This window comes from Anopheles cruzii, chromosome 3, assembly GCF_943734635.1.
Source record: "Anopheles cruzii chromosome 3, idAnoCruzAS_RS32_06, whole genome shotgun sequence".
NCBI classification, from domain to species: Eukaryota; Metazoa; Arthropoda; class Insecta; order Diptera; family Culicidae; genus Anopheles; species Anopheles cruzii.
Window position 1 is genome coordinate 39,604,816 of NC_069145.1, and position 12,489 is coordinate 39,617,304.

General features: G+C 43.7%; 1 protein-coding gene across 1 annotated transcript in view; it reads left to right on the plus strand.

Moving 5' to 3' along the window:
- LOC128270381 (headcase protein) overlaps positions 1 to 5,892 on the plus strand; it is a 108,694-nt gene extending 102,802 nt beyond the window's left edge. Inside the window, exons 3-6 of the mRNA XM_053007779.1 lie at positions 4,002 to 4,190; positions 4,979 to 5,067; positions 5,536 to 5,635; positions 5,719 to 5,892. Coding sequence (XP_052863739.1) covers positions 4,002 to 4,190; positions 4,979 to 5,067; positions 5,536 to 5,635; positions 5,719 to 5,892 — 552 coding nt within the window. The remainder of the gene's footprint in view (positions 1 to 4,001; positions 4,191 to 4,978; positions 5,068 to 5,535; positions 5,636 to 5,718) is intronic.
- Positions 5,893 to 12,489: the final 6,597 nt, after the last annotated feature.

Consider the following 12,489-nt stretch of genomic DNA (forward strand, 5'->3'; position numbering starts at 1 on the left):
CGTAGAGAAGAAAATTCGCAACACAACGGTGCACACCGCGCCGCCATCACACACTCTCAGGGATCGGAAGGACGAAGGATCTCACGGTCGATGGTGCACCAGCTGCGGCCAAGACACGGGGTGGGGAGGAAGGGTCGTATCGGTGCTACGACGACCACCGTTTGGTGCCCAATCGTAAAGCGAAAAGCAAAAGATCAGGTGCTTAATGCGCTCGACGAGAATTTAAAATAATATTTATCCTTGCCCTGCGCTCTTTCTCCTCATCTCAGCGACCTCGGTCGTCGTCCGTCCACCATAAACACCTTCCCGTACGTGTCTCCATTGCAATTCCAGCTCTTCGTGAAACGCCGCGACTCAACGATTCCGGCGACGACTACGCGCCTTGTGAAGCTCGCAAATATTTCCCGTCTGTCCGTGGGGTTGGAACTTGGAAATGAACAGACGATTCAAGGACCCTCTTCTCGCCGCTACACGGGTGGGCCACGACCTGAGGAAAGCTCTCGTGTGCCTCTGTTGCTTTTTAAGGTTTCCCGATGGTGGAGGTACACCAGCAGAGCGCAACGCCCCCCGGTAGTAGTGCGCATTGTGCTTCAGGAGGTTGTATACTTACCTGCCCGGGAAATGAACAGAAAGAGGATAGCACCCGCATAACTAGAGTGCCCTAATCTGTATGTGTGTATGTGTGTGTGTTTGGTATTTTTGCATTTCTGCTGCTGCACCAGCTCTCGGCACCATCCCCGTAATCAGAGTACGGAATCGTTTAATTCTGAGCTTTTCGGGAGACTAAAATTAACCAACCGTTTTGTGATGCGCGCAACAAAATACCACCATCCTCCGAAACACGACCAACGATACGAATGGAGTTCGGTTCTTTTTAGCAGTGGTTTGTGTGAAATTGGAAGATTTTGGAAATGCCTTTTCGAAGCGGCAAACTAAACCCCCTGCATCAACGGCGGTCGTTGCATAGCACAGCATAATTCTGGCAAGCTTCTTTATGCTGTCTGATTTTACCCCCCAAATCACTCCTCTCTGTGCGTTGTCGAGTTGAGGTTAAAACTGAGCCGTCACCCCGTGAGTGGTTAACTGTGCGGAATTAGAATGGGTCTACTATTGCAGTCAAAGAAAATAGGATATTAAGTGTTCTTTGGTACAGATCGGTGTGTTAAAAGGTATAGTTTTGGCCAATTGTTCCAGAGTAAGCTCTTTTCGATCGAATTCTTCGAAAGAAATGAAATTTCGCTCTCGAATGCGGCAGTGGAGAACACTCCGGGCAACTTCTTTGTGTTCCATTATATTTTCTGGTTTAGTTTAGCAGAATATAAGAGTCTGCTGAATACCACTCAGTAACGAAACGTCGTCCGAGGAAGATATTAATTTAATTTTATTACTGTATCAAAAGCAATTCCACGGTCTCTCTCTGCACGCGGTCGATGCAGCAGAGAAGAGCACCCATCAACAGCACTACCCCGTCGCGGCCCTAGAGTATCTTCTTGTCGAATATGACCGGCGCGTTATTGGTGTCGCAACATGTTTATAAAAGAAGCCGAACAAGTCCAAAACCAACGAGAGAAAAGCAGGAGCACAAGGACCTTCCGGATGTGGCTGCACCACCTTCTTGTGTGTTGTGTGTCTGCTCGGTTTCAATTTGGCTGCAACACTTGCAGTTGTTGAGCTCGCCGGTGGTTTCCTAGACGCGCACTCTCTCCTTTTCGGGTGTCCTGCTGCGCTATGTCGCCATTGTGTTTCGAATGTGTTAAAGCATCTTGCCTAGCAAAGGAAGAGGGTCTTGGGAAGAGGGGTAACAAATTCCAGACGCATAAAAACTAGTAACGTCCACTGCGTCGTCGTTGCGCCCGCCCGGTAGTGTCCTTCGTCATCCACCTGGTGGGTGGTATTCTTTAAGAAATTTGAAACCATTGGCGCCCACATCGTCTAGGGGGCCATCCGCGTGCTACTTCCGGTTTGGCGGAAGAAAAAGGTGTCGGACCGCGCACCGTTTGGTGGAGGGTGGTGCTTTGTTCCAGCTGCTGCTGGCACTTTCGATAGTTATTTTCTCATAACGCGGAAAACGTGGAATGTTGAACGTAATTTGGGAAAGTAATTCCCCACAGAACAAGTTAAAGAGAGAGCCGAAGAACTGTTTTTAGCGCAATGTGAGGTGGGGACGACTTTTGTTTGTGAAATATTCTGTTGGTTATGTTCTATTGCTTAAAGTTGAGTGCGTCATCAAAATCCGGATATATCCGTAAATATCCTGTTCGTGCTTTACGGCATTTACTTGCACAAACGCTCGCGAGTGATGGTAGTTAAATGTAAACATTAATTAAGGTACCGTGGCGTAAAAGTTTCGAATCCAAAACCCCCTACATCTTTATTTGGGGGCGTGCTTGTGATTTTCTTTTGCTATTCCCATTGTTTTATACCATGGGTGCAGCACAGCAGCGCAGACAAGTGAAATATTTCGATATTTATGAACTTATTGATAACCATCCGGAGGGGTTTGTTGTGTTGTTGTGCTTGAGCTCTTCGTCTGACGTGCTACCGTCGTGTTGGGCGCCGACTACGTCGTGACGTTCCAACGACGCCCCTAATGACGGTTTATCGTGACAATCTCACCGCTAGACAAAAATGCCAGTCCGCCCGCCAGACCCAGCTCAGCCCAGCACCAGGCGTCTGGCAAAAATGTGCACAAAGACACCCGAAGGACGACCTCTCCGGCGTGTTTACAACTCCCGCGCTGGTGGTGGCGCCGAACCTATACTTGAGGTGCGGATTTTTCTGGGTCACAATATTTTACTTGACTGGCGCCGCTCATTGCGGCCCCACCCCGCGTGACCTTTTCCTCCGCGTGACGATGGTGGCCGCAGTCAGTGTGTGTCCATCATCACGACGAGGCAACTTCTCTACACACAGGAGCTTTTTCCGTGTTTGAGTCATTCCCTTTTTGTGGCCCCTGGAGACCACCGTGTCTTTTCCCAACAGCAGAGCTCTTTGAAACCCCCCCCAGGATCTGGGTGCGTCCATCACAACCGTATCATCGACATCTCGAGCAGCCATCGAACCCGGTCGCGCGCTCTTCGATTGACGGCTCGCGAAGGCATTGTACGAAAAGCAGCTTTTAGCGTCGCTTCGCTGTGTGTGTGTGTGTGCGCGGGCGGGAAACTCATTTTAATGAGATATTTCAATTTCCGTTCGAATAGTTTTTCGTCCACAACATTAATTCCCCCTTGGCGCGGAACTTCCGGGGAACAACTTCTGGCTCTCGCGCGCGCCGTGACCGTTAAACCTCTCAGAAACTTCTTCAGAAAAGCTGCCACTTGGCTTTACTTTTTGTACAAGTTGTTTGTTGATTCCTTCCCATCGACAACCTGCGGCGCGCGCGCACTGTATTGGCGAGAGGCGGCTACGTTCTCAGAATGGATGGTACACCACGACACTTTGAAGGTATTAATGAAAAATGACTTCACCGCGGGCCCCATCGTGTCGCAACGCAACAGCCATGCAACTAGCGCGCAGTTTTTTCTCCATTTGTCCTGCTTCGTCGAACACATTTGTGTTCCCGGAGCTCTGCACTGCACTCAAATCTTAAGCACTTTAAAGGCCAGGAATACGAGGAGAATGACACAAGCACAACGCCCCCCGCGGAAAAGGCGTTTGGCGTGAAGAACGAGAAAACTGATGAAGTCTTATGGGGCAAGTTTTTGACCTTTTCCGCGTTTCCAATGATCGATACCTTTTCGATACGTTGAGAGCGGCGCAGCCCAACGATGGATGTAGAGTGGTCTTAGAAAGCAGAAAAGTTACAAGAAAAGATTTCGCACACGCACATCCTAGAATGACCTTGTGAGGTTGGTTTTATTTAACTTAAGCTAAGGAATGTAGCATCTGATTCATAAAACATCTTAACCAGAAGAAGTTCACTATAATATGAATGTTGGAAACATTTTAAAGTAACATCGTGAATCGCAACTAAATTCAATGGTTTCTGTTTTTTTTTTCAGATCGAAGACGAGGGCAACCACGGAAACGATGAAACCCGGCTCTTCATCCTGTCGTCGCTGGCCGCCCAACACAAGAGTCGCGTGGCGTGTATCCTGTGCGAGGAACCGATGCTAGTCTTTGACCGCTATCCGCTAGTCGACGGAACATTCTTCCTTAGTCCGAAGCAGCATGCCAAAGGATGCATTGAAGTAAGTGTGGTGGGGTTGTTACCGACCTCTCTAGCATACAATCCACTCCATCATCATTCACTCCGCCACAGGATTTATGAGGAGAGAGCTTCATTAGCGGGAATGCTCTATTCCGCTACACTAGTGTATAGTGTCCTGTTTGCATAACTGCCTTTTTTCGAACTCGAACCAGACAAGAAATGTCAATGGCACCAATGACCTGCATTTGGTGCTATTTTCGTAGAGCTTGACAGAGAGAAGAGTCTCTTTATGGCTAAGGGTGTATGTCGTCTGGGCAATGGGTTTATATCCATTACGAATTACATGCTAATTCCCCCCCAGGCAGACAAACGAGTACTCGGAACTAATACTTGTGTGTCGAAGAACCATATAATGCTAATATGGCTCTCTATCAACGGTTTCACTTCTTCCAAGTTTACTAAAATCTAGAACAAGTGGAAGAACAAAGACCTTGTGGTTATAGACCTGCATCAATCGCGGTCCAAGGGATAATCGTACGCTTCGGTTGAATTTATGGTGCACCTCCCCCAGCTAGGAATTATTAAACGATTAAGTGCGCCCGCGCGACATTAATTTTAGTGGCAGGTCAACAAGAAGCCGTGTGATGTAGTATTATGCAAAAGACGACGGGCGGCGGCTCCCCCACAGAGTTCGTGGTTCGCCGGAAAGTTGTGCAAATGGATTACGCCAAGTGAAAGAAAGAAGTTCTCGTTTCGGTACTTTTTTACTCGCCGCCCGGAGACAGCAATAATATAAATGTGTGTTGGTTTTCTTTCTTGTCTGCACAGGTGAAGTACGAGAATCGTGTCCATTATCTGACGTCCGTTTGCATGGCGTGTCTGGATGGCGTCGAGCCAAATCGTGCCGTACGATGCAGGTAAATATTTGCCGTATCCAAATGCGATTAGGAGCTGACTAGCCGAATTAGAAAGCTGACGGCCATGATGATATAATAGCGCGATGCGCGCGTGACAAACGTGATCGATTGAAATCGGTTCCTAGCGGTGGGCGAAGTAGAAACAAAAGAAACCCCTTGCCCGCCGAACATAGAAAGAGGAGACCAATGATGGGTTATCAGCGTTTTAATTTCATGGAAATTCTTGTTCTGAACGGTCAATTAACCCGAATATTCATGAGTTTTGTGCTTCTTCTTGCGATTTAGTGTTACACGAAATGTTTTTGTGGAATGGTCTTTTTTTTATTTGATTAGCTTCTCGCCGTTGGCTGTTCGGTTGTGTGGATGTACAGTAAATTTAGTACCATCTTTTGGACACGGAAAAGTGGTTGTGGCTAGCAGAGAGTGGAGGATGGTAGCTTTATATTATTTTCCCTTTGTGTGTTTCAGATTTTGCGCTCAAAAGTGGGACGGCTCTTCGTTAGTGCTTGGCACTATGTATTCGTATGACATTTTTGCAGCAATGCCGTGCTGCACCGAACGATTGAAGGTAAGATATGAGACAGCCTTATCGAAGCCACCAGCAGAGACAATTGTTTCTTAATTTGCGTTCTTTGTTCGCTTCGGTTACAGTGCAACAATTGCTTCAAGCTTCTAATGCATCCCCATCAGCGGCTGAACTACTACAGTGAGTACAGTCTCAACGTACCGTGCCCGTACTGTTCGGCTCAGGACACGCACTTCGTCAAGCCACTGGCCTATTGCTACACCAAGCAGCCAATGCAGTTGTTCCAGCACTGGCCATAACATGAGGCCACGTTGGAATCCCCCAAGTCGAGTGTGACTAGCAGCTTCACTGGGTCGACCGACGCTACCAGCGGTCGCCAGGAGCCGCAGTCACCGTTCAACGGATCGTCTGCTTCGTGCTCTATGTGGAAGATCACCACTGCAGTTGCCGCTGATAAGGCTGCCGCCGATTCTGTTGCCATGAACTCCTTCATCCAGGAGTTGCGACATCTCAGCAACAGCAGCGCCATCAGCAGCATTAGTAGCGCGAGCACCGATTCCGGCATTTCGACTTCCCACTATGGAGATTCCAACGTCGGCAGCGGCATGGCCTCTGCCACCAGCAATAGCAAACATCAACAACAACACTGCACAGGCGTGAACAACAACAACATGCACGGAAAGGCTTCCCCTACGACCGGAGCAGTGCCTAAGGTTGGTGGAATTCCAGCATCCCTAGGCTTACCAACCGCCACCACTACCATCTGGGGCAACAAATCGCTCTGGGGCCCAGCACCGTTTTCGCCACCGTTACCGGAAACCTCAGCTATGGTGAGTTCGTCCGCTATCAAATCGTCTCCAGCTCTACCGGTCGCAGTTACATCATCCCCTACCTCGAATGCATTGTATAGTAGCTTAAGCAAGGAATTGTACTCTCCCTGGGCAACACCTGCGGCAACCGTTGCTGCAGCATCTCCTATTGCGTCCTTAGCAACGCAACAACAACTATCAGCATTGAATTCTAACACATCCACAACAGTCCTATCCAAAACTACCTCAATCCCTACTGGTAACAACAACACTGGTACGAACATTTGGGATAGCAAATTGGACCTTTTCGGTTCGCAACAGCAGTGTCCAACCTCGCTACTAGGATCCATATGGGTCACGCCAGAGCTTTCAACTTCCGAGGCAACATTTGCGTCACAGGACGAGGCCCACGGTCCTAGTGCGAGCGGCGGCGGCACTGCCGCCTGGGGCAGCAATATAATGTCCCATGCGGTTCAAACTATGAGCCATGGTTCAACGGTCGGCGGCGGTGGCGGCGATACCATGAATGTTGCTGCTGCTGCAACATCAAAGCTCAGCACACTCTGGTCGAACGCACCATCGATCGGTGCAACCGGAGGTGTGATGAGCGGAGCAGAGAATGGCAACAGTGTCTTGAAATCACTGCGTATGGGAATGGGGGGCGGCGGTATAATGAGTTCTTCTGACAATGTTACGTCTGCCGAAGTAGTAACTGGTGTGAGCAATGTTGGTAGGGTCGGTCCCAGCGATAATATGGGGCTTCTTTCCTCAAACACCTCACCGTCTACGGCACTGTTTTCGGACGAGGTCATGAGTTATCTTAATGTATTTAACTAGAAGAATTGTTTTTCTCGATAGGAGTTTTCATTTCTTGTTTAACTGTTGTCTCTTTTTCGTGCCGTATTGGCAACGTGCGAACGATGCGGACACGAATGTATATCATACGAGGAAAATCAACACTACTAGCGGATTGTTATTTAGTTTTATTTTTTGTTTCGTTTCTAGAAGTCTTTTCTTTCCGTTCCCAGTAATGTGTATCTTAAATCAATTTTACTTTGATCGTTTGTTTGTTTGTGTTTTTTTTTTGTTTTTTCTGATTGATCTTCCCGGGAAGCATATTTCTGTTGTTAATTGCAAATTATTTACATTTTTATTTAGAACATTTGTGTCCACATTTGATGCTTTTCTTATTAGACGGTAGATATTATTACAACAGCGCAGTTCACTTGCTGCTGGCGTTTATCCGTACAACAATTAAATCGTTTGCATTTTACATGTTATATTAATTGAATTGAAATGAACTCCGGAAAGGAAGTATGTGTGTATGTAATATATGGAACCATTACCTCTGTGGCTCAGAAGCGCAGACCAAAACACGCAAACGGTTAAGTAAATGCATAAGCAAATCTCTCGGTTTGTTGGTGTATCTTGTAACACTACACTAAGTGACATCTACCACCGCGATGTACCCATATTCTACTATTGAAGCATAGTATATGACGAAATGGCGGGGGTGCCGCTGGCGAAAAATACTTTTAATCATAGCGGCGGCACTTTTCAAAAGCGCTTCACTTTTTTGTTCTTACATAAGTCATTGCAAACCAAAACAATTGATTAATTGTGTTTAGTTTACATGTGTTTCGTAACCTCAGGGACATCGCTGTCTGACAGTCGTCGCCGTGTCGTGGTCATGGCGCGGGTCATAACACATACCGCACATGTCCCGACGGGGCAAGGCTGTTTGATTTTGTCTTAACTACGGGGTTAGGAATTGCGTTTCGACAAATGCGCACAATCAATGATAAAAGAGGGCTAACAAAGGAGTGTAATTAAGGAATGATGTCAGGATAATACTGCCCAGAAAAGTAAATACTATAAGAATGTCCTCTCCACGTGTATACATGCGAGCGAAAGCAAATTAAAATAAAATTTTCAAGCTGCGCGCGGTAACAACTACTGGTAGAAATGACTTATAAAAAACAGGAATATCAAGTTATTGTTTCCCAACCGCGGTTCTGTGTATAGTTGCGAAACACGACACATGGTAACTGTTAAGGATGATAGATAAGGAAAACTAAAGTATCCCTAAAGTACGCTGTGTGTGTGGGACAGAACACTATACAGGAATAAGGCATGTACTAAGGTGTGGCATGTTTTTGCGATCACGATTATTTGAATTTTAATACGGTGCATTTTTACTTGTACATAGTGTACGATTCAGTGAACGATTAGAAAGCAATATTTATGAACGCGTGAAGGTGGCTGGTATGCGTTCCTCGGTTTTGACGCTTCTTTCAGTGTCCGACCGTCGGAAGCGCATAACTAAACCTCGTTTTTTGCATGTGTGAACCAGTGTGAATGCGATGCCTAAGACGTATGCTTTTATTAAGTTGTTGGTGCGTGAGAAAGAGAATGCTTGAGATATTTGTCCGACATTCTTACGCGTGTGTATAAGTGTAATGGGTGACTCTTTTGAATTTGTCTAATTCCTAATTATGTTTTGTGTTGTTTTACGGCTTTTCGTTTTGTAAATGTACGAGCATATTTCGCTTGGTGAAATACGTTAAAACAAGATCGTAAAAAAAAAAATATCAACTTTACCGTTTATTCAAGACACGACGGACGACCCTTCGCATTCGTCTAAAGAACGGAGTACGTGTCCGAGGCATAAAATGATATAAAGCTAATTGTGATCAAGAGAGGGAGCAAAAATTGCACAGCAAATGGCCATTTCGTAAGCATTATTGTACTGATTCTGGAAGGTAATGGTGTTGCTTGTGACCGGGGGGAACGCTAATTGATCTGACAGGGCTAGTTCTTTAGCGCGATAACATATTACGTTGGGCGAAGTTCCTTTTTTGGGTGCATTTTAGAAAACGAGTTTCAAAAACTTCAAAGTTTTACGATTTACTTTGGGAAAAACTCAATCTCGCGAACATTCGACAGAGAGAAGGGTTCATTGGGTTCACGAGTATACAGATATTGGAATATTTATACAGAACTCTATACCAACAGACGATATTACGTCAACGTCATGAAGCTGGATTTATTGTGGACTTTATTGTGGATAATTGGACTGTAAATCAAAATTTGGGTCAATTTCGCACCGCTAAACGTTTGGCGATCGGCGATCACACCGCCGTGCGGATGGTGTCAAATTGACCAACACCAAATGCTCGGAAAAATGTCAAACGCTTAACATCGTAAAACGGAAACGATAAGATAATTCGAAAAAAGGTTTTTAATCCACGAAATGGGTTTTCCGTTCCAAACATAGAATGTTGGCTAATTTTTGTTCAGTGATTTGTCAGCGTTTGTTATTCCATAAAACAGTTAAAGAGAAGCATAATCAAATAGCAAAACATTTACCATGGTTTTAAAGCAATGCTCGTTATCGGAGCAGTTTGTGTGTATGCTCCTTCACCTTTCAATTTCATTTTAAAGAAATGCATTTTCTATTCACTAAAGCATACCAAATATATGCCAGTTTTGTGTTTTATAGCATACTTCTGATGTTCTCCATTTTTGTTAATGAAACGGATACATAAACCCATACTTTATTTTTCCACGTGAAGTTTTTCTTTTCAATGGTACCAATTAGCAAAAATGCAAATTCGTGTTCCGTTATTAAGCATTTAGCGCCTAGTATTTTTCTAGTGGTAATAATAATGCACTCTGTGCCGATGTGGGCAGTCTGTATACTGTCCCTCAAAACGAAAAGATCAAAAAATGAATGTATTGCAATGCACGAATTGTCTTTGAATTTCTAGTGTTCCAATGAATAATGCCAATAATCGAAAGGATCGAAGCGTATGAAAGTTGCCTCCAAAAATAGTCGGATCTTCCCATCAACATAAATTTTTCCGAGCATGATCGATTGGACTTTCTCAAAATTGCACAAAATCTTACCATCACAGCGATGAATATCTTCAGGTGTTGTTCATTTATTTATCTGGAAGGGAAAAAGGGTATTTAAATTTTAGTTTCCCAATTTTCCATGTTTTTGTACTTTGGTTGGTGTTAACTTGTATATAACGCTTAGAAGGTACTACGGATTCTAAGCAGACACAAACAAGTCTTGGTTGTTTAACAAGGACTAGACTCTAAGTAGAAACACTCTACTAAAGAGGTAGGCCCCCACGATCCGTTCAAATGCCGTGTGTATTGGGAATTGTTTATTCAAACATATCCTTATTGGTGGTGTGTGGATGAAAATGTAGAAGACAAACAAAACTACAACCATCACGGAGCGAGCGAACAATTTTGTCTGATACAACAACTGTCACTGCAATCATGTGTATGTAGGGGAGCATTCAATCCCACAAATCCAACCTAACTATGCTTACCATTCATTGTGGACATTATGGTGAGGTGTTTAATTGAAACACTTCGACTGCTTGTGGTACTTCTACTTAAATGTAATTATATATTAATGATTATAATTGCATTATACGTGTTTACCCCTACCTCCTGTGGGTCATCCAAGTGACAGTTTATAAAATAAATTATCATCGATTTTGTTAGTTTTACGTTTATGAAAGGTTTTAACTAAATGAATAAAAAAGAATCGATCGTAGTGCATGCATTCGTGTACACTACAGTCACTGGATACAGCATCTCAGTGGCAAAGATTACACAATTACTAATACAACTCAGATCATCTGATGGAAACACGTACAAATCTAACTGTCCCGACCCACTGGAGGTAGCTTGGTGTAAACGTGCTAGCAAAACGAGTATGTTAACTTGATAAACTATTACACGAATTATGTTTTGTCATTTTGTCGTTTAATCAATTTGTTTCGCTGATGTGTGTTCAGTAGCAACAAAGACATCGCAGAATTAGTAGAAGTTTGCAATTGTATCTCCATTCAATATTATCTGGACTAGACATGTGCTCTACCTCGTGCAGGAACGTTACACTAATCAATGAACTAGACAATTTAATCTAGATTAAGGTTTAGATATGCATATAGCTGTAGTAGCACACGTTTTGCTTCTAGATCGACATACAATGGATTATCGATTGTGTTAAAAACAGTTTCATTATTTTTTTTATTTGTTTAACGCGATGTTTGGTATACCCCTTAGATTCTTCGATATTGATTACGTAAAACACGACACTGTTAATCTTTCTCCGAGAGATTATTAAGATTCTTTTTAATGGTTTTTAATTGTAGTACTCCATATTGCAGACATGGTTCGATTGTTGTATTTGGAATTTTTTCATACAACTGCGTTTAGAAAAAAAAATTGCATATGAAGTTTTAAATACTCAGCAAAAGATTAGTAAGCATATTAGGAGAGGGAAACGCCCCAACATTCATTTGACAATTTTTTTCTTGTTTACTTTCGATGAAAAATGCAAACAGCAATATAGGAAACCAGGTCGTGCTGTTTACAGTCTTCAATTTAACTCAACGTAGTAATGCAATGAATTATAGATAAATTATAATATTCCATCACAACTAGTACACACTCTTATCTAATCACATTAGAAGGTACAGTAATAGTGAAACGAACAAATAACAAAAACGCATTGAACCTCAAATCGTGTACAAAAGTTTTCAAGAGTTATCCTTCGTACAGTTTAGAAGTGTTACACTGCGCTTCTAATGTGCTTTTGTATCACTTACAAACGAGAACTGTGTGTAGAAGTTTTTGCTTAAGTGAACAAATAGTAATAGTAAGCTACAAAGAGAGAAAAGTCATACTGAAGATTAGCATCCAATTTACCTCAAAGCGACAACACAACATGAAACAACAGTGAAACGAATAACAAACGACAAATGAGCAAACGAACAGTATAACATGTTATAAATATGTTTACACAGCGTGGAAACCCATTTATACACCCGATTCCATGAAGTTAGCACATTGCCATGAGCTTGGTTACTGAATGTGCTAACTTTCGGTACACTACTGCAAAACACATTATTCCCAATCCGTAAATGAATGCTCATCACCCACTGTATTCACAGTTTCGTTATTTGCTGTGGGCAGTGGATGTAATGATGAGTACTGCGGAATTGTGGACAAGACAAGGATTTATAACCAAGCATGAAAATAAACAAACCTAAGCTCAGG